Source organism: Mustela erminea, chromosome 10 (genome assembly GCF_009829155.1).
Source record: "Mustela erminea isolate mMusErm1 chromosome 10, mMusErm1.Pri, whole genome shotgun sequence".
Classification (NCBI taxonomy): domain Eukaryota; kingdom Metazoa; phylum Chordata; class Mammalia; order Carnivora; family Mustelidae; genus Mustela; species Mustela erminea.
Genome location: NC_045623.1, coordinates 11,545,340 through 11,567,588, shown reverse-complemented (window position 1 = coordinate 11,567,588; position 22,249 = coordinate 11,545,340). Strand labels below are relative to the sequence as shown.

Genomic DNA, 22,249 nt, shown 5'->3' with positions numbered 1-22,249 from the left:
AATTCTTCCCACCCCTTTGCATGGTCAAAAAGACACATGAACTTTTGACTTCCCCAGAACTTAACTACTAATTGCCCACTGCTGACTGGAAGACTTACTGATGACATAAACAGTAGATTAAAAAATATTTTGTATATTATATGTATTATACATATATTGTATATGTATATTTATTGTATTTTTACAATAGAGTAAGCTAGAGGAGAGAAAATAATAAAGAAGAGAAAATACAACTATGGTACAGAATCTATCAAAAAAATATGTGTGTAAGTGGACATGGGCAGTTCAAATTCATGTTGTTCAAGGGTTAACTGTATATAAGAAGAATTTACTTTAGTTACTGATCAGTCAGGTATTTTGGCTACTAGCAACTAATGTAATTCTGGTAAGTTATTAGTCTCTTCCCATTCAGATGACTGCAATAGATTCTTAAATATTTTTCCTGCCTCCAAACCATATTGCAAAATACTGCCAGATTAAATCTTTTTAAAACACCACTTTGATCCCTATATTCTCCATTTAAAAACATTCATTGAGAGTAGCTCAGTCAGTTGCATGTCTGACTTTTGTTTTCGGCTCAGGTAATGATCTCAGGGTCATGGGATCAAGCCCCATGCCAGGCTCTATGCACAGCACGGAGTCTGCTTGAGATTCTCTCTCTCACTCAAATAAATAAATAATAAATAAATAAATAAATAAATAAATCTTTAAAAAATTCATTGATTCTTCATTTATTGTTTCAACAAATATTTCTTGGGTACTCAAGGACACCAAGGTTAGTGGGTAAGTTCAGACAGACCTCGGTTCTAGTTATATCTCTTCTTACTAGTTGTGTGGCTTCAGTTTTTGAAAGCCTAACCTGATATTGTAGTGGGCAGTGGCATATGTATAGTGAACAAGAAAGACAAGGTCTCTGTTTATATTCTAATGGGCAATAAGGTAATTTCATATAGTAATGGGGGCTATGAAGAAAATAAAATGAGACATTTTCTAATGATGAGGATGGTTTTCAGGCAATTCTATAACTGAGGACAGAAGCAGATCTCTTCTCAGAACTGTTTTTGGGTGTTGTTTTTTTTTAAACATTTTATTTACTTATTTGTGAGAGAGAGGGAGCCCGAAGCAGGGAGAGTGGCAGGCGGAGGGAGAAGCAGGCTCCCCACAGAGCAAGGATTCCCAATTCGGGCCTTGATCCCATGACCCTGGGAACATGACCTGATCTATAGGCAGACGCTCAGCCAACTGAGCCACCCAGGTGTCCCTAAAGAACTGTTTAGACTACTTGTATAGATTTTTAGATAACTCACATAAGTCTCTAGTGGGTCATCAAGAGTATCCACACAAATGGTGTAATGCACTTTTAGAAAATTGTCCACTCTCCCCACCAAAAGAATTAATTTGAGGACTTCTTGAATAGATTTCCATATGACTGTGGAACACTGCAGAGAAAACAAATTTCCTCAAATTTATGGGATCACCCTAGTTACTTCATACTCTTATTCCACTGGTATCCCCCATCCTTCAAATTCAAAGGTTTATATACCAATCCATTTCAGAGCCCAGGCCCTTTTTCATAAATGTACTATTTTCAAGAATTCATGACCCACTTGTGGAATTGCAGTTACTTCAGTATGGTTGAGATGGAAGGATAGAATTGGATATGGTGCCTGCCAAGGGACAGGGAGGAAACCGAGGCACAAGTATACAATGTTAAGGGTTTTGAATGTAATCATTATAACACTGGAGAACCACTGAAAATTTTCAGGAACAATGTGAAATAATAAAAGGGGCACCTGGGTGGCTCAGTCAGTTAAGTGTCTGACTCTTGATTTTAGCTCAGGTCTTGATCTCAGGGTTGTGAGTTCAAGCCCCACATTGGGCTCCATGCTGGGTATGAGCTTACTTGAAAAATAACAACAATCAATAAAAAAAAGAGTCAGAAAACATATTTTGACCATATATCTTCTACCAACTAACCTGTGTTTATTATTTCATTTAATCTTCACAATGTTTCTTTGTGGTAGATACTATTATCAAGCTTCATTTTTCAAATGAAGTAACTGAGACTTAGAAATATTAAGGGATTATCCATAGTTATACAGTTAATAAGAGGCAGAGTCAGGATTTGAACTTAGATTCATCCTAAGCTGAAGCTTTTGTGCTTTACTTCTGCATTTTACTGTCTCTTATATGATCTATTTGCATTTCAGGAAATCCCTTTGTCCACAGTGTAGTTAGAAAGAGAGAAAGGCTGGCAGAAGGAAAATCACTAAAAGGTCATTTTTGAAAATCTTGGTTAAAGATCACGAAGGCTTAAAATGATACAATCGCTACAGAACTGCAGGGGGTAGTGATAGATGTGACCTATTTCAAGGACAAGACAATCAAACCACAAATTGGATATGGGGGGTGATGGAAGAGGAGTTGTTGAGAATAAGTCTCAAGTTTCCTTGTGAGTGATTGGTGGGAAGATAACACAAGGGGATAGATAGGAATAAGGCCCAAACCAATATATCTGGCTTAACTCATCAGAGTGGACATGTCCAGTCAGCAGTTGGATGTTTGGCTTTGAAGCTCAGAAGAGAATCGTGAGTGGGAGATAGATTTGTGAGTCATTGGCAATGATTGTGGTTAAAATTCTGATAATCAGTTACATCACTGAGACAGGACCTGCACAGAGAAAGAGTGGAGGGCCACAGACAGGTTCTTAGGGAAAACCAATATTTAAGGATTGGTTATAGAAAGAAAAGACCAGGGGCACCTGGGTGGCTCAGTGGGTTAAAGCCTCTGCTTTTGGCTCAGGTCATGATCCCAGGGTCCTGGGATTGAGCCCCGCATCAGGCTCTCTGCTCGGTGGGGAGCCTGCTTCCCTTCCCCTCTCCTGCCTGCCTCTCTGCCTACTTGTGATCTTTGTCTGTCAAATAAATAAATAAAATCTTAGAAAAAGAAAAGAAAGAAAAGACCATAGAAAGAGTTGAAATGATGGGGGGGAAAGGAGGAGAAGTAGAACATACTGTATCGTGGAGGCTATGAGAGACAAGCAATCTGAAACCGAGTCACAGGTTTAATGCAGTGAGACTTCACAAGGGGACAGAAAACAGCTCATAGGTTTGGCAATTAGGAAAGTTGGCGTCAATTCAGGTCCTTCCAAAAGATGCCCAGGCAGAATAAGACATACAAGAGATTTATTGGGGTAATGCCTGTGAAGGATAAAAGAAGAGGGAGCAGTAGTTAGCAGGGGAAGTCTTTGGACCATTGTGCGATGCAAGAGGAAGGTGTCAGAGGAGAGAGGGGAGGAAGGAGGATGAGTAGAAAGAGACTCAGGCTGTAGTATGGGAAAGTCATGGTCTGGCAAATAGGGAGCTCCGCACGAGGATTGCCCATTCGAGGAGTCCTATAGGGAGCAGAACTGGCCCAACTCTAGCACCCCTACCACATTCAGTCACTGACTGTGAGTTAGGGAAGGTGGGTCCTGAGCATGGCTTCAGGGTTGCAGACAAAAAGGTGTGGCAGCTAGAAGCTGTCAGCAAGCTCCTCAAAGCAAGTTCAAGGACTTCTTGTCCCAGCTCTGCAATGTCACACTGTTAGGAAGGTTTTAGAGGAGGCTTGATGGTTGTGAGTTGGAGAGTGGATGGGAGGTGAAGAGGTGGAGACCTTTCTTTCCTAATCATGTCAGAGAGTGGAAGGAGAAAACACAGAATGATAGGGAGAGGGAACTCGGGTCAAGGGCGCATATTTATCGATGGAGGAATAGAAACACAAATAGAGAGTGGGCAGTAAAGGACGGAACAAGTTTCCAGTCCTGAAGGATGTGGGGGGAGGTGGAAGGAAGGCCCAGGTGGAGGAAGAACCTCGAAAGAGGAGAGGAATTTTTCCTCTCAATCCGGAGTAGAGGAAGAAAGAAGAATGCAGAGAGAGACATTTTGAGACGTGGGGGTAGTATTAGGGGCACTAAGCCCTGTATTATGTTTATATTTCCAATTCACTGGATAAATAGATTAGTGAATCTAACGTTGTTAGCACATAGAGATGTCCAAAGTTGGTAGGTCTAAGTAACGGGGAAAAGAGAAGAATTTTAAGTATTTACCATCAAGTTAAAAATGAAAAGATCAGGACGCCTGGGTGGCTCAGTTTGTTAAGCAGCTGCCTTCGGCTCAGGTCGCGATCCCAGGGTCCTGGGATCAAGTCCCACACCCGGCTCCTGACTCAGCAGGGAGCCTGCTTCTCCTTTCCACTCTGCCTGCTGCTCTCTCTGCTTGTACTCTCCCTCTCTGTTAAATGAATAAATAAAACCTTAAAAAAATGAAAAGAACTTGGGGCACTTTGGCGGCTCAGTCAGTTGAGTGGCTGACTCTTGATTTCATCTCTGGTCAAGATCTTAGGGTTGTGGGGTCAAGCCCCATGGACTTAAAGCTCAGTGTGGAGTCTCTCTCCCTCTCCCTTCCTCTCTGCCATTTTCTATGCTTGTGTGTGCATGCACTCTCTCTCTCTCAAAATAAATAAGTAAAAAACATTTTTTTAAATAAAATCTTTAATTTTATTTATTTGTCAGAGAGAAGAGAGAGAGAGCCCAAGTTGAGGGGAGAGGGAGAAACAGGCTTCCTGCTGAGGAAGGAGCCCAATGCAGGGCTCGATCCCAGGGCTCTGGGATTGTGACCTGAGCCGAAGGCAGATGCTTAACCAACGGAGCCACTCTGGCATCACAAATAAATAAAAAAAAATTTTTTTTTAATGAAAATATCTCAAAAGACTTATCTTTTGGAGAATTCCACCTGATGCAAGTTTGAAAAATATGATTCATTATACTATGAGGAATTTCTAAAACTGCATGTATTCTAATACTTGGTGGTTTTTTTTAAAGGGTTTTATTTATTTATTACAGAGAGAGACATAGTGAGAGAGAGAGAACACAAGCAGGGGGAATGGGAGAAGGAGAAGCAGACTCTACTGAGTAAGGATTGAGCCTGATGCGGGCTCAATCCCAGGACCCCAGGATTGTGACCTGAGCTGAAGGCAAATGCTTAACAACTGAGCCACCCAGGTGCCCCTTAGTGGGTTTGTTTTTGTTGTTGTTGTGAGAGAGAGAGAAAAAAAAAAGAGAGAGAGAGAGAGAGAGAATGAGCAGGGGCGGAGAGGAGGAGAGGGAGAGACAGAATCCTAAGCAGGCTCCACACCCGGTATGGAGCCCAAATTGGGAGGGGGGGTTGAGGGGGTGGGGCCCAATCTCTCAACCCTGAGATCATGAACCCAGCTAAAATCTAGAGTCTGTCCCTTAACCAACTGGGCCACCCAGGGACTCCCTAACATTTATTGTTTTTTTAAAAAATAATTTATAATTTGTTTCTATTATTCCATACAACTTGAAGTGAATTTTCTATAAAAAAAGAACCAGTTCCGGAGCACCTGGGTGGCTCAGTGGGGTAAGCCTCTGCCTTCAGCTCAGGTCATGATCTCAGGATCCTGGGATCAAGGCCCACATCGGGCTCTCTGCTCAGCGGGGAGCCTGCTTCCCTTCCTCTCTCTCTGCCTGCCTCTCTGCCTGCTTGTGATCTCTCTCTTTCTCTCTGTCAAATAAATAAATAAAATCTTTAAAAAAAAGAACCAGTTCTTTGATAATACTCAATGTTTAATAAATGGGAAAAACAGATTCTCATATGGGGTTGGTGTGGAAGTATAAGATTTTAGTCTTTATGGACGGGAATTTGACAGACATTTATCAGAAACCCTTAAAAAATCTGCTTATCTATTGATAAAAAAACTTTATTTTTATGACTTTAAGGAAATTGTTATACAAGTACTCAAAAATGTATTTCAGAAATGTTAAAGGGCCTCTCTCCCACGGGGCTGTATGAGGGGTCTCTTTTCTCCTCAGCCAGGGCCAGAGGCCAAGGTCAGCCCTGGAGGAGCATTGTCGGGGCTGCAGCGAGCTGGCAGCCGCGTTTTCCGGCCTCCGACACCGTAGCTGCCGGGAGCCCGCGCGTGCTCTGTCCCAGGCCTGCCGACCCCACGGCCACGTGAGGGGCTCAAGTGGCCGCACCGGGGACGGGGCCTCTGGCTCTCCTTGGATGGTGCCAGGCTCTCGGGAGCTGACCCGGGCCTGTGTTGCCCCAAAAGTAGCGGGGCTCCTCCGTGCCTGCCCCACGGGCAGCGCCTGACCAGTAAACACACCGAAGCAGGATCCCGTACAGGATGGCCAGGCGCGGGTTGGTGAGGAAGAGCCGCCAGTGGGTGCTGGAGAAGAAGGCGCGCCGCAGGCGGCAGGGCAGGGAGGTCAGACCGGACACCCCGTACACCGGCCGCAGGCGCAAGCCCCGCTTCTGAGCGGCGAGCGGGGCGTGTTGGGACGGCCCGGCTGTGCCCGTTGTCGCGTGCCTTGTCGCACGCCTTGTCGCACGCCTTGTCGCACGCCGGGACTTCTCTCTGTTGAAGTGCCTACTTCGTCAGCTGACAAGATACTGTTAGAGGAAAGTGCTCAAGTTCTAACCATTGTTGTTCACTAACAAAAGTTCTTGTTCTAAAAGCAATAAACCACTTTCCGTGGGGGGGAAAAAAAAAAGAAATGTTAATTATAGCAAAACCGTTATAAGAGCCAAAAATGTGGGAACAATGGATTTATCTGTAAAAGAAGATTGATTAAAGTATAGTACAACCATCACATAAAATTCCACTTAGTTATTAACATGATGATGTGAATGAATATATAGTAACATAGGAATCATTAAAAAATGTTGATAAAGTGAGAAAACATAGTGCAAAGATGTATACATAGTATAGTCTTGTTTCTGTGAAAAATAAAAAGAGAGAAAGGCATTTAATTTAAATATCACTATAGACATTGAAAAGCAACCTGGGGAACTTACATGAGTGTTCTGTCTGGGAGTGGGATGATGGAGATTTTTTACTTTTTCTATTGGCTTATTTCCATTTTCTTTTTTTTAAATCATTTTTTTTTTTTTTTGAAAGAGAGAAGGAGAGAGAGCTAGGGTGGGGGGCAAGGGGCAGAGGAAGAGAGAGAATCTTAAGTAGGCTGCATGCCCAGCATGGAGTCCCCAGTTGGGACTCAATCTCACTGCCCTGAGATCGGACCTGAACTGAAATCAAGAGTTGGATGCTGAACAACTGAGCCACCCAGGGGTCCCAAGCTTGCTTTTCTTCGAGCATCAGTATATAAGATAAACTAGTCTTACTCAACTCTCTCTCTATATATTTTTTGCTTTAGTTTTTCACACACACACACAAAAAAAGTATTATTTTGTTTTCTTTTAAAAACTATTAACGTGACTATTTCAGCTATATTAAGGACTACATTGGTTGGAGCTAACCTAGGAAAAAATCCTTTAGAACATTATTCCAATGGAAAATGTCCAGAGTTCTGAATAACAAATTTACAAGTATTTTTTTTAAGATTTAAATTTTTAAAAAATTTTATTTGAGAGAGAGAGAGAATGAGAGCGAGCAAGAGCAGGGGGAAGAGGGAGAGGGAGAAGTTGACTCCTGGCTGAGCAGGGAGCCTGATGTAGGGACTGATCAGAGAACCCTGAGATCATGACGTGAGCTGAAGGCAGACACTTAACCAAATGAGCCACCCAGGCACCCCTACAAGTATTTTTAAAAGGGTGAGATCACTTGTATTTCATTGAGTTAGAGAGATCTGTAACCTGAGACTGTAGGGGAGGATGACAGGGAATCAGCTGTTCGCAGCTCACTGCTGCCTGCCCTTTTTTGGTCTGCAAAGCCCTTCTGTTCTGCTCTAGCAGGTCTCCCTCTCTGCTGTGAAACCCACTGGGAGGTCCCACCCCTTTCCAACCTGCCTTTCATCCCACCCCCTCCCCCGCCCCCCATGCATGCCATCCAGAGATCCAAAGCCACCTATGGGGCTCAGGGTGGCTCTAAGTACACTTTTAGGATCAGCTTCGTCTTCTGTTACATGCCTCGTTTCCTCGTGGGAGCAAATGGGTGGATTACAACTTCTGGTTGGGGAACACAATCCTTTTGCCAGCAGCATCTATGCACTGTTTCTGTCACCCTGTTACAGGTATGGAAAAGTTACTTTATACCTAAGTAATCAGTTTTTGTTTGGAGTATAATGAGACCTGTGGAATTTTACTGGATTCAGCTTCATTTTCCTGTGGATAATAATTTCCCATACATGCCTAAAAATAAAGAAGTCAGATTTTAAAACTCATCCTTTTCCATGAGACAAGCTGACATTATTTCCTGTCTCTTGAATGGAATTGAAATTCAGCAATTTGCTTTTAACAAAACAATCTAAACTTAACAGGGTGCTGCATTCTGTTGGAAGTAAGAGGGAGGTGTGCTATGGGGTCTGTGCAATGGTAATTGTGCTGAGGACTGTTTCAAGCTTTTTGGTGGTTGTTGTTTTTGTAAACATATATTAACTCAAAAATATATTAATTCATTTAATTTTCACAATAGTCTTTTTGAAGGGGGGAAGGGTGTGCATGTGCAGGAGGAGGAGGGGCGAGAGAATCTTAAGCAGTCTCCACACCCAGCATGGGGCCTACTGTGGGTGGGGATCAATCTCACAATCCCGAGATTATGACTTTACCTGAAATCGAGAGTTGGACACTTACCTGACTGAGCCACCCAGGCGCCCCTTCACGATAGTCTTTTGAGGAACTGTTATTACCTCCATTTTACAGTTGAAGAAATTTAGATACATAAAAGTTGATGTACCCAAAGCTTAGTGGCAAGTTACTAGCCCAGGGATTCTGGTTCCAGAGTGGGGATTTTGAACCACTGTGTTGAATCCTGCCTCACTATTTCTTAGTTGTGCAATGACCATGACTGTGCCTAGAGTGTACTGGGTTCTGGACTAGTCATGAGGATGTGACCTAGTGATTCCCCATTGATAGATGGTTGTGGAAGTAGATTGGTGAAGTCGAGTGGTTTTTGACCTTTTTCTTAAGGAATCTTCAAACCAAATCTTGACTGAAAGCCTAAAATGAAAAGTGGATGAAAGTGGACTGCTTTGGCTTAAGTAGGGGGACAAGGAAGGGCAGAGCGCCAACCACTCAGGCTTTCTCAGAAGACTTCTTTGTAAGGACTCGAAGAGCTTTGAGAAGCATGGTTTCAAAACTACTAAGTGAAACAAAAAGCACAGGATCTGGAATCAGGAGACCTGGGCTCAAATCTAAATAAATCCATCCTTTTTTTTTTTTTTTAAAGACCTTATTTGTCAGAGAGAGAGAGAGAGAGAGAGAGCAAGAGTGCACAAGCAGGGAGAACAGTAGGCAGAGACAGAAAATGCTCCCTGATGAGCAAGGAGCTTGATGTGGGACTCAATCCCACAACCCTGGTATCATCACCTGAGCTGAAGGCAGACACTTAACCAACTGAGCTACCCAGCTGTCCAAAATCCATTTTTAAGATTTAGTTTTTTTCACCAGTAAAATGGAGGCCATTCATGTATTACCTTGTTGTTGAGGATTACATAAGATGAGGTTCATAAGAGCACTTTGAACTTGTGAAGCAATATAAAGTCTCCATTTCTATAGAGGCTCAACTTGGAAAAGGAGAGACCCAAGTGGCAATGAGGCACAAGGCAGTTTCTGGAGCATCTTGGGTAGACTTGAGCATTCTCAGAAAGACAGGGAAGGAGTGAGAGGAATCAGAAAAACTGGGTAGAGTCTTGGAGACAATCATCAAATTCCAACTAAGAAATTTTGTTTTAATGATCTCTCCTCAACAGATTATTTTAAAAGATCAATAAGGAACCAATGTCTCTCTGGTTCCCTACTCAATGTCCAGAGCATGGCACACAAGTACATAGCAGGTATTCAATAAAAACTTGCTGAATGAATTAGGAAAGTAAGTCATAAGGAAAATTTAGTGAGCCAATGAACCAAATACATTTTGTTAGGGCATGTGGCTCTGCTTCACAGCGGGCTCCAAATATGGTTCTCTAAGAGGAAATGTCAACACCACATACAGAATGATGGGGTGACACAGGCACAGGTCTTGGTAATTTTAGTTCGTATGCTAGAGTTTCATTTTGGACTTTAATTATTAAATGTCAAACTCCTCAAATTCACAGGCAAAACAAGCATAAATTTATGAGAGTTCTTGATCTAACTTCAAAGAGGTCTTTAAACTTAATTCCATTGATTAAAAAAAATATCAGGGATGTTGGGTCTCAGTTGTAAATGTGGACAATCAATTTATGGTAAGATGTTTTAAAATAATGTTTAAGTTTTCTGTCAGCCTTTAATCTTGTATTTACCTCGCACATTCATAGCTCCTAAAGAAAGGGTCAATAGTGCCATTTGAATCATTTCACAGCAGCCGTTCTAGACTTCTCCTAACTTGGATGTTTCAGGCTCCTGTGCTTAAAAAGCTCTAGGAGGCAAGGCTCCCTTCCAACCACATCCTCCCCGGTCCTCCCCCCCGTAGTAGTTCGGCTGTAAGTTGCCTCTATCTTTACAAACATTTCAGAAACATTTAATATCACTTTAACTCCCAACATTGGGTGACTGCTACCTCTTTTTACAGTCCTACAAGTCGGTTGTATGTTTATACTGGAATATTTATACTATTTTAAGAGACTAAGTTCATTCTTTTAAGTTGAAAAATAACATGCAGGGGCACCTGGGTGGCTCAGTGCGTTAAGCCCTGCCTTCAGTTCAGGTCATGATCTTGGGGTCCTGGATCGAGTCCCACGTCGGGCTCTCTCGTCAGCGGGGAGCCTGCTTCCTTTCTCTCTGCCTGCCTCTCTGCCTACTTGTGATCTGTCAAATAAATAAAATCTTAAAAAAAAAAAAAAAAGGAACATGCAGTAGGTTAATAAACTGTTTTGGTGCCAAGTGTGAAGTAAATCAGGAATACAAAATCTCCAAATAAGAATGATCGATTTATGAAGTTTACTTCCAGTTCATGAATCTGAACCTTTTGTTGCTCCTTTTGACGCTGCAAAGGATACTTGCGTCCTGTATTTTGTATGTTCCTAGAGTTCTGTTTGCTTTTATTGACCACATTTCATTGCCAAGTTATTTTTAAAGCAATACAAAGCACACATTTTCCCACTTGGATACTGGACATCGATCCTGTGCTCTGAAGACACGAAGATGGACACTCTCTGAAACATCTGTTAAGCAGTTTTGCAAAATGATCACTAGCATGGCCTTTTGGCCCTTGACCCATATTCATGGATTATCAAATAACTCATCTAATTACGTTGGCCCTTTAACGACCTTGAGTATTGCTTGTTCTGAGAACAGAAATCTTCATTGCATAGAGATGCATGAGAGGTCCCACATATTCCAAATAAACAAGCTTCCTAGGCTACTTTTTCATCATTTGTCTCTTTATAGCTTCACTTTGCCAAACAGAATAGCACCCATCAGCAGAAGCCAGAAAACATCCTTTTCTCCTCTCCTCTTTCTGTTACTACGGTTATCAAATACTAGCAAAAAATAAATGACAGTAGGCACAGATGATTGACTTGGGGGAAAATGTCTTAAATATACAAAGCAGGTAATTCTGTTTTACATTTACATTTTATAATTTAAAATGTTTATATTTCCTAATAGTCCTAACTGGAAACAGTATTTTGTAATTTACCTTGGTTTTCCTCAAGCTTAATTCAGCCAAATATTAATGTATCCATCCTTGTCCTCTTTTGAAATTAAAGTGAAAGTTAAAAAGCTATCTGTGGTAGAACAAATCAAGGTCCTCATAATCACAGTATGCCAGCGTTAGGTGGAAAGTCCTAGGTGTAAAGTTTGTTTTGTGTTTATTTCTTAGTAACTACATTTCCTTGATTAGGGCTGGGAATCTGAGATACACCAATTCAACTTTCCTATTTTGCAAATGAGTGAACTATAGTTCAGAGTAGTAAAATTATAGTTGGAACCCATGTTCTTTGGCTCCTACAAAGATGTTCTTCTAATGATAACTGAGATTGGTAGACTGCAGTAATGCAAAAATAGGACAAAAGATTTCCAAAGATAGTTTCAAGCACTTCATATTAATGTTAGAATCTGACATGAAGCTGTGGATCAGGGCTATGAATCACGCCCAACGCAAGAGTTTAAAAGCAGGCTTTGACATATTTTATGTTGGTATAAAATAAGGAATTTTCATCTTCCAAATATTGTCCAAATGTCATATCCAAATGTCTAAAATTGATATTAACTTTCAATAATGGCACTTACGTGGAAAAAAGAATTATGACTAAGCAAAGAACTTCCAGTTTTTATTTTTTAAACATTTAACAAGAAAAACATTCAACCAAATTTTTAAAAATTAGGATGGATTAATTTACAATAAAATAGTCAACTTAAAATATCAGCCCTTTTTATTTAGGGCCGAGGAGGCCAATAATTCCTGTTTAACAGCAGAATTGCACAACTGGTATTTTTACCTATACTCGATGGCACAGAAATATGAAAGTCATACAATTTCCATTGAGATCCTCCATTCCCTCCAGAGTAGAATTCATACAGTTGCTTCTTAGGTCAGTTCTTGGGCCTTTAAGAATCACCAGTTACATTCTGAAACATATCTACAACTACTCTGATAATGAGAACACTTTTAAAACAATTCTTACAGGAAAAAACCTTAAAGATTAATTTTGTGGCACATTGGACTGCTTAAAGAAACAGCAAAGATGAAAAATAATGTACAAGAATTATAGTCCCCTGCTTATAGAAACCACCTAAATAAAATATTTTCCCTAATTATCCTCACTTCTTATAATTTATTAGCAGAGATGAATTACAAGAAGCAGAATGCACCATTTTTTGGTTCTTGGTTGTAGCTGCCAGCTTGAGAGTTCATGACTGTAAATGTAAAGCAATGATTATGCTCACAAATTCTGGAATGGGAAAAAAACAAAATATCTCTTTAAAAGTGTTTCTCTATCCTTGCTTTCAATTCAAGTCAGACAAAAAATTCACAGCAGTTTAAATGATGATGAAAGACTAAACATGGGCCAACTAAAATACATACTGAGGATAATTTTACCTATTACACTAAAGTGAAAACTGTAATAAGTATGATGATATATTACCAAGTAACATTCTAGAGTATGCTGCTGGAGCGAATACAGCACTTAACAGTTTCATTTACAGATTAGGCATGGTAGCCTTTAGACAGAACATTTTCACACTCTTGAAGGTGCAACCTTTAAAACACAAACACACATAAAGTAGTATGTAATTTCTAACAGCTGGCCAGGCACTTAACTCGGGGAAAGAGACTTTCAGACTTTGAGGTAAACTAGAACTGTTTTCAGCAATTACAAACATATTCAAAAAACCACACTTTACTTCACACCAACTGAAGTCATTCAGCATTTAACCCTAAGTTTGTCACTCTATTGTGCCAAAATTCACACCTACATGTAACTTCTTAAGAAGCTATTAAAAGAAAAGTTTGAAGTCTGAATTTTGGGCCCATTTTTATACATCTGTGCTTAGAACATACTTGAAAAAACTATAAGGTTCATCCATGTAAGGGCTAAAATGAGTATCTTTTCCCCTAAATTTGATATTTAAAAAAAAAAAAAAAGAAAAGTCCTGCTGTGAGTCACACAGAGCAGACCAGAGGACGAGGAGGAAGAGGTGGAAGACAATGACAAGGATGGAGGCGACAGGCCTCGATCCATCCTTGAGAAAATTACACAGCAGTGTTCCCCAAGGAGCAGAAACACAGCAGCAGTTTTTGTTTACAGATGTTGACAGTATGTGAAAGGTCTCAAAATTAACGCAAAGGAACACAATTCTCTGGATTTATTCCACTCTGGGCACAGTTGACGTTTCTTCCCATCTTTGGAATTCATTTCAAGGTAATGTGGAGTTTACTTAAAGGAAAATTCATTTTAGAAGATGGAGGCCCTCAGTAAGAATTTACACATCTAAGACCAGAACAGAAAGTGGCCATTTTGTAACTAGTCATTTATCAGAAGTATCGAGTCTATTTTTCATTAGAATTACCATGAAATTATCTGCAAATGGAAAAGCCCTACCTCCAAATCCTCATAACAAACAATTCATTCTATTTTCGATTCTCTTCTCAAATGACGATTTCAACAGAAAGGCGACTTCTTGTTCTGAACAAACTCATCAGCTTATATATCTGGTATGCACAGACTAATTCATTAACATACTGTTTTGCATCCTTCAAAGAACACTTATCAATAGAGAAAACTTTAAAAAATTTTGATCTGAGGCATCCTCATTCTCAAAATAATGAAAAGAAAAAAGGGTTTAATTCAGACTTTCCACATGGCTAAAAAGGTCTAAATATTTTATTTATAAAAACCTCTAGGCTGACCATCCACAAGATGGCAAGTTTTTCCAGCCATGGTGAAGGATTTGTGCTAACTGACCTCTTCCTTCCTTGCAGGACTAACAGTGTGCATCTGGCAAAACTACTAGCTGAAGTTACTGGTGCAATGAGCAAACATGGAAGAATTTCTCTCTCTGTGAGGCTAACTGGCTTGCTCAAGTTTGGAAACTGTGACCCTGGTCTGTCAGCACCATGCTTTACTCAACGGAAATAACCATGCTGCCATTGTGGTGGGATGAGGGAGAGGGTGGAGTGAGAAGGGGAACGAGGGCAGTTATATACATCATTAAAATACCATGATATAAAGTAAAAGTGTCTGTTAATACATCTGAGGCTTAAAAATCATTAATAAAAGCTATTAAAACTGCATTAAACTATTACAATTTAGAACACCTGCAAATGTGGAGCTTTCAGATATGACCTAAATTTAAATATGAATGGAAGTTCATTATCAGTAAGCTGGAAGAAACAAATTGCATACATTTTGTAAGTGGTAACCAACTCCCTGCCCCATCCCCCCCCAAAAAGTAGAAATTAGGTAAAAATTAAGTGAAATTATTCATAATTTTTTCCAGTTTCACCTTTCTCTTGGAAGAGACCCAAATCCGGTCTCTGGAAATCCAACCTCATACAATGAAGAAATGGCATCTACTATCACATCGGTATGTCTTTCCCTCAAACATAGACAGGTCATAGATGTATCTCAGAAATTCATTTCCAAGTATAATGATTTTTGAGACATCTATCCACTGAAATATTATAAAGCAAGTCTACAAACCACTCCTAAGAAAAAAGGCACTTTGCTGCAAGAGTTAAGATTTAATTATGTGAAAGTCAAGAACACTAGGATAGACTCAAAAGTCAGTATTCACTTGCCTATTTATGAATGCAAAGCAGATGCCAAGTTATAGACTATAGCCAAAGACATCACAAACAAACCAAATGGCAACTTAACTATATTCTCAGCAAAACAGTAATTTATGACATTTCTCCAAAAACCAACATAATTCCAAGTTCAACAGTAAAAAGGGAAAAAAAAAAAGTCACCAGCAGTTGCTACTTTAGAGCTCAAGACATTGTTTCCTACAGAATTTCATGTCTATAGTTTGGTTCTCTGTTTCAGAGCATGAATTACTTTTCAGATGAAAAACCTGGGATGGCGGAGGTTTGTTTATGTTGGGGGAGAACCCAGGGTGGAAAACAGTGGGAAGTAACAAGAGGTTCATTTCTCTGGTCAGACAACCAAGTGAGGAGGTAGTTATTCAGAGAACTTCTCAAATAGAGAATATTGTACTGATCTACGGAGAGTTGGGGAAGTAACAGGCGCTTCTCTGTGAGACTGAAGATAGCTACAGGAATACTTCTCCTCCAGGGAAGTCAGGACCAGGGTGTCAGTGCAGCTAAAATAAAGACAGAATCTGTATAAGTGACATACAAAGAAAGTAAGAAAAACAAGCTTAAGAAATTAACACAAACGATAACATACTCATTTCCAAACCTGTCCTACCTTGACAGTGGCTCTTTTCTGATGCTAGAACTTTAAAAGTATCTATAAGAAAAGCACACATACCAGGTCATTATAATCAGGTTTCATGTAGCGGTTCTTCAAACTCCTAATCAGTGCCAAGAATATGGTAAAGTATGTACTTTTCATAATAATGCCTTCTAGTTTCTAGTATTATTGAAAGTGTAATAATGTCTATAAAATTACTTAAATGCTTTATTTATTTTTTTTAAGATTCTATTTATTTATTTATTTATTTGTCAGGGAGAGAGAGAGAACATGCACAAGCAAGGGGAGCAGCAGGTAGAGGGAGAAGCAGGTTTCCCGCTGAGCAGGGAGCCTGATGTGGTACTTGATCCCAGGACCCTGGGATCATGACCTGAATTGAAGGCAGACACTTAACCAACTGAGCCACCCAGGTGTAGCCTACTTAAATGCTTTAAAAACAGTTTAGACTTCAGTACTCTCAGAAAAGGTGTCATAAGGAAAATGTTTTATAACTGTAAGTGAGCAGAAACTCTCAGTTAAATAGCACCACTGGAAAAAAATAATAGCAATTTCCTCCAAATTTCCTGATGCTAAATTAATAAAATTGATAATAATGTCAGGAGACCACAAAATGCTCACCTTGTTACATCACCACACAAGGTAACCCCATACAACCTTGAGTTCCATCATCACTGCTATTGAGTTTCTTCATTCGGTACTGACGTATTTCTCTTACCAGTGTGTAAAAGGCATCTTCGACACCCTATAAAAGAATATGGTAAGGATGGCTTCATAGACACAATCCAAGTTGTAAGCTCTCTCATTTGTACTTCTTTAGTGGATTTAAAATTCCAATTAGCTGATGAAATAGGGTGATTTAGGAAGAGGACAGCAAACTTAGCATTCTACCGAACACCTCAACAGCCTGATATACAAATGGCAGTATTTTGCAAAAATAACATTCAAGCACAGGAAAATGGGTAATGTGGGACATATAGAACTACCAGATCTAAAGATTCCATTCAGGAGAGCAAAAGCCCTAAACTGTAGCTGGGGTTGATGGAGAAAGGTCTAATGTTTGTACTTATTTTAATCAAGGGTCCTCATTTTAGTAATGTTAAGTAATATTAGCATGTTAAGGTGGGAGTAAAATACCACACCAGAATATTCATCAGTTCATTTTGGGTTAAACTGAAGATTAAAAAAACAGAATACTGAAAATTAACAACAAAGAACGCGGCTCCTATCTCTAGCAGTCAAACTTTTCTGCACTCAACAAACGCTTGCCAGATGCTCAAAGCTTTGCTATACCTGTCTGGTCTTGGCTGAGGTTTCAATGAATGGAATCCCATAACTCTTGGCCAGTTCGTGGGCTTGTTTTGTGTCCACTGTCCTTGTAGGCAAATCACACTTATTTCCTACTAGCACCATAGGTACATCATCTGAATCTTTTACTCGCTTAATCTGCTCCCTAAAAAAAAAAAAAGAATATGTTATCCTAAACTAACAATAGGTTTTTAGGAAGGAATGAGCAGCTAGAACAACAAAGGTTCTAATGAATTTTAGCTAGCCCTATTAGCTTCTAGTATGGAGTTTTACTTTTTACTCCTCCCCTCCCCACTAATTATAAAAGACCAAGCATACTACGTTAACTGGTTTAGACTTGATGTAGAGAGAGGGAAGCCAAATACTGGTTCACCTTCTAGTGGAAATGGATGGCAATTCTACCTTTTGACACATACCCTTGTTAGGCCCCTTCATTTTCCAAAGAATTTGGCTCTGGATTTAACTGGCAACTTGAAATCACACTCTAGATTAAGATCTGAAGTATAGAAAGTAAAGCTTACTGTCTCAAAATAAGTTTCTGAGGTTTTCTTCAAAGTAACAGTATTTAATGAAAGACAGTCTATGCACTTCTCTAGTTGGGTAGTATTCAGACATTTTCTTCAAACAGTATTAGCTGGAAGTCCAAGATACAAAACAGAAAACACCAGAACTGCTCTTACTAAAAGGGGAAAGATCTGCAACTCCCAACTTACAGCACTCCCTTCAATGACAAAGACGACATAGCACACAGCAGTTTGGAAACAACTGCTCTAGATTCTCCTGACCAATACCGTCTAAAAGAACTTCTCACGATGGTGGGAAGGTTCTCTATCCAGGCTGTCCCAACTACATCCACTAGTCACATGCAGCTGTTGGACACTTGAGGAATCAGTTGCTATGTGGCCAAGGAACTGATTTTCCAATTTCTTTAACTTTAATTAAATGAAATAAGCACATAAAATTGTGGCCACCATACAGCACAGTACCGCTCCAGATCCTACCCCTGGATTACAGACATGGTCATGTGCTGAACTGGTGTCACACTGGTTAGCTCTAAAACTGACCTTTCCTGTAAAGGCAGTGTTTAAAGCATAATATAAGTCAAGACAGCCAAAGAGGAAAAATGACTTTTAGAAATTCAACAAATATTAGATGCTTGCCAAGTGTTGGAAATCTTACTACATACTGCTATTACTTCCAGAGACCAGATGGAAAATAGAACAGGTTTAGGTGGAAAAAAACCCCACTGAAGTCAGTTTTGGGCTAGCCTGTTTCTCTGAGCAGACATCACACGGATCGAGCACAAGCCAGCATTGCAGGCCATAGGAAGAACACTTGCATAGAACTGACTACGTGCCACACGCTTTTCTGGGTGATTAACATGTTTATTACTTGTTTAATTTTTAAAACAACTCTTGGTATTCTCTCCATACTATTGATAAGGAAACTGAGGCAAAGACATTTGGTAGTTTGCCCCAAAGTCCCATGGATAATAGATGACGGAGCCAAGTTTCTACCTGTTATATTACTCTGCTCAAAGAATACGGAGCTAAGAGAAAGGAGTCCTGGGTTTTTGGTCCTGGCTCTGCTACTGGTAACAGCCATGACTCCAAAAACCTAACAAACCACTTCCTGCAACTCTACCTCTGATTCCGTAAAACAAGGATGTTGTACTAGAATTTTTTATGGTCTGAGTGATCTTTGAAATGGTTTTACTGAGAAAGACCATCTTTCCTCTTTATTTACTTCCCACTCATTTCTTCCTATCATCTTCTCTCTTCCATGACTGAGGACTCTCAGACATGTTTTCCTTTCTGAAATTCCTGTGTGATCTTTATACCATCACCTCTGGTTCTGAATCATCCAATTAGCAATTGGATAATCCAATGATCTGAATAATCCGAATAATCCAATTAGCACTTCATTTAAGTGTTATCACACATTCTAGCCACGTTATTACATAAACTCCAATATTAACTTTCAGTTATAACCCAGAACCTCAATGTTAGACAAACTGAAACCAACTCTTCTCATAATTAAAAAACACTATCTTCCCTAGTGTGGTATCCTCATCCCCCCACCCCCACCCCACAAAGCTTCAGAATACACTTACAGATCATCCTTTCAGAAAAAATAATGTTCCTAGTACCTGTAGAGGTTAATATCTGCAAATGATTTGCTATTATTGATGGCAAATACACAGAGGAAGCCTTCGCCTGTCCTCATGTATTGGTCTCTCATGGCACTGTACTCCTCTTGACCAGCTGTATCCAGTATGTCCAACAGACAGGTTTCACCATCTATAACCACCTGTTTTCGGTAAGAATCCTGGGGGTATGGAGGGTGGGAGACGGCAAGGAGAGAGGAAGATTTCATTTTTATTAGAAACCATAGGGAACGCAATGCTATTGCCAAGGTAAGATAAGCTCCTACCTAAGTTTATTTCCATCTCTCTGGTTATCCCTCAAACTCCTCATATATAATCACAATCAGAAAGTACTTAATGTCACCCTAGGGAAAAAAGCCCCAAATCCTATTTGCCTGTAAAAAGAAAAATGTGGTCATTCTCTTCCTGGAAAAGATGCAAAAGTGTGGTAATTCAAAAGACAGCTCTATTGCAGTTAGACTAGAGATTCAGTTTCACAGTGTTTCATTAAGGTACAAAGTGGACTTTTCTTACTTATTTACTGTATATTCAAAGTTCTAAATATACCTCCACCAATTATACCTGGCCCTAGACACGGTGTCATTTGTTTTTATGACTAAACACACAAATTTTTTTATTTCAGACAAGATTATAAAATAAAAATACTTTTCTCATCATGGTGAATTTTTACCTTTGGGAAATATTCCTGAATCAAGTTCCTAAGTGTGCCAAACAAGATTTACAGCTATATTTCCTAAGAAGGAAAAACACGCATAGATCACATATATTTACATTTTAAAAGTTCACAATTTGGTTCTGAGGCCAAAATTTTATTTGTATCTTAATACTCATGTTTTGGGAATTCAGTTCAAAGAAAATAACCCATCACTCTTGGTAAAGATCTGGCTCCAGAAACAGAATGTGACCTAGTTTCCCAGTTCATTGATCAGTGCCTCTGTAACGCATCTTCACAGTGGGACTGTAATGTACTTTGAAATTAACACAGCATTCGCATTGACAAAACTTGTTCAAAGCATGAAATATGGCTAAGTGTACGAATATGCCGAAGAAATGAGCACAATTTTAACTAATTTACAGTAACAGAAGTCAGAGAAGTGGTTATTTCCTGGCAGGCTGGGGGTTTATTGACTGGAAAGTGGCATGGGAGAACTCTCTGGGGCACTGGAAACTGTCTATATTCCTGAGTGGTGGTTATGTAAGTATATACAAATATTTAAGTCACTGTGTGTATTTTACCATTTGTGTATTTTACTGTATGTACATTCCCCTTCAATAAATAAAACCCAGAAAAATATAAAAAGGTTCTAACTATTAACACTACAGCTTAAATGAGTACTTACACTTAAAATGAAATTTCTTTCAAAGACTGAAGACTGATTTTTAATAATGGCTATGTTAGTTAGCTTCCATTAAACATTAAATAGCTGGGGGTTAGGAAGACCAGGATGTGGGTTAAAATAAAATAATCTCTAATCAGACATTTCTAACCTGAATAAACAAAACCTTTTATTTAAAGGAACTTAGATGCCATTATTCAAGCCAATCTATAACATGAACTCATACAAAAAACATACTGATTTTACTGAACATCCCTGTGTGTGACAGGCAGAACATGTTTATGGTAATTTAGTAGATGAGAAAATGAGGCTCAGAGTTTAAGTGATTTGCTCAATATAACATAACTAAATAAACTGCAAACAGGGACCAAAAGAAATCTAGGCAGTGACTCAAAATCTCTTATTCTTTCTACTCCAGCCCAGTCTCAGCTGCTTCAGCCAGCTAACTAAAATTGGAGAATTTTAGTTAGTGAAGGATCACCTGATCCTTGAAACTTTTATCTTCATCCTATTATTCCTATGGCCTGTGTTTAACAGAGATGTCATGAGTTCAACAATGAGTATGAGAGTTTACTAAACTATTACATTATCAGGTTTTTTTTAAAGAAAATCTTTAGCAGCCATGAAGAACTCTTGAACTCCTGAACTCTTCTCCACAAACACGGAAAGCTTCCTTATTGTATTACTGAAGGCACTACTCCAAATAACTTTTACTTTCTCTCTTGATTATTCCTTTAGATAACGAACAGCAAAAGGTGGGTGTACGGGTGAACCAAAAGTCAGAGGTAGGGTCAGCGCACTACCACTGGGCCTCACCTCTATGGTGGGATCATATTCATCTACAAAGTGGTTCTGGATTAGCTGGATTGTCAGTGCGCTTTTCCCGACACCACCTGCTCCAACCACCACCAGTTTGTACTCAGTCATTTCACACCAGCAAGAACCTGTGGGAAAGCAGCAATTAGGTTTAATGGGCGAGCCACAACTACAGTACTTCAAAGCCTTCCATAATCAATAGTATCTAAAGCCCGAGTTTGAAATCTATCGGTTCCAGACACGTGACCCTCCACTTGGTTCTCAAAGTGATTCAGGAGTGCAAAAACAGTCGCAGGTTACCGCAGGCCTCAGAATTCTGGGGAGTCGCCGAGCTACCCCCACCTAGCTCTATTTTCAAGACCGCGGGCCCCGCCCTCAGCCCAAGGTAAATGAATACCCTCTTCCTACTCCTCCCGCACTTCTCAGCTACGGCGGGGCAACCTCCAGGCCGTCCCCTAGTCTTACACCCCCGCCAGTCTCCAAAGATCTCCCCCGGAGGGCTCAAAACTAAAGACCCCCGCCCAAGGGCCTTTGTCTCCAGCCTGCAGACTCCGTTCGATTCCTGGCAACAACGAGGCGCCTGTATGCTCCAAAGACGGAGCGCTACACACCACACAACCTTACCTCAAGCTTCGTTGCCTCCGCTTCCGACGGATTTAGGACCACAACTGGGAAAAATGTTGGAGACCCCGGAACCGCCATGAACAGCCCCCACTAGGGAGCGGCACTTCCGGCCCCGCCCGCTACGTAATCAGACGGCGCCCGGGGCGCCAGAGTCCCCGCCCCGGCCACGTGGGCCAC

The 22,249-nt window shown here is 40.2% G+C and overlaps 1 protein-coding gene and 1 non-coding gene across 2 annotated transcripts; one reads left to right on the top strand and one right to left on the bottom strand.

Annotated features, from left to right (window-relative positions):
- The first annotated feature begins 5,826 nt into the window (after nucleotides 1-5,826).
- LOC116568408 lies at nucleotides 5,827-5,959 on the top strand. Its single transcript, XR_004276614.1, has one exon.
- Nucleotides 5,960-12,298: 6,339 nt separating this feature from the next.
- NRAS (NRAS proto-oncogene, GTPase) lies at nucleotides 12,299-22,209 on the bottom strand. Its single transcript, XM_032302661.1, has 7 exons — nucleotides 22,073-22,209; nucleotides 21,449-21,576; nucleotides 19,278-19,456; nucleotides 17,114-17,273; nucleotides 16,442-16,565; nucleotides 15,818-15,859; nucleotides 12,299-15,710 (listed from the first exon to the last, which is right to left on the bottom strand). The coding sequence occupies exons 2-5, from the start codon at nucleotides 21,557-21,559 to the stop codon at nucleotides 16,446-16,448; spliced, it is 570 nt and encodes a 189-aa protein (XP_032158552.1). The 5' UTR covers nucleotides 21,560-21,576; nucleotides 22,073-22,209; the 3' UTR covers nucleotides 12,299-15,710; nucleotides 15,818-15,859; nucleotides 16,442-16,445.
- Between the last annotated feature and the right edge of the window lie 40 nt (nucleotides 22,210-22,249).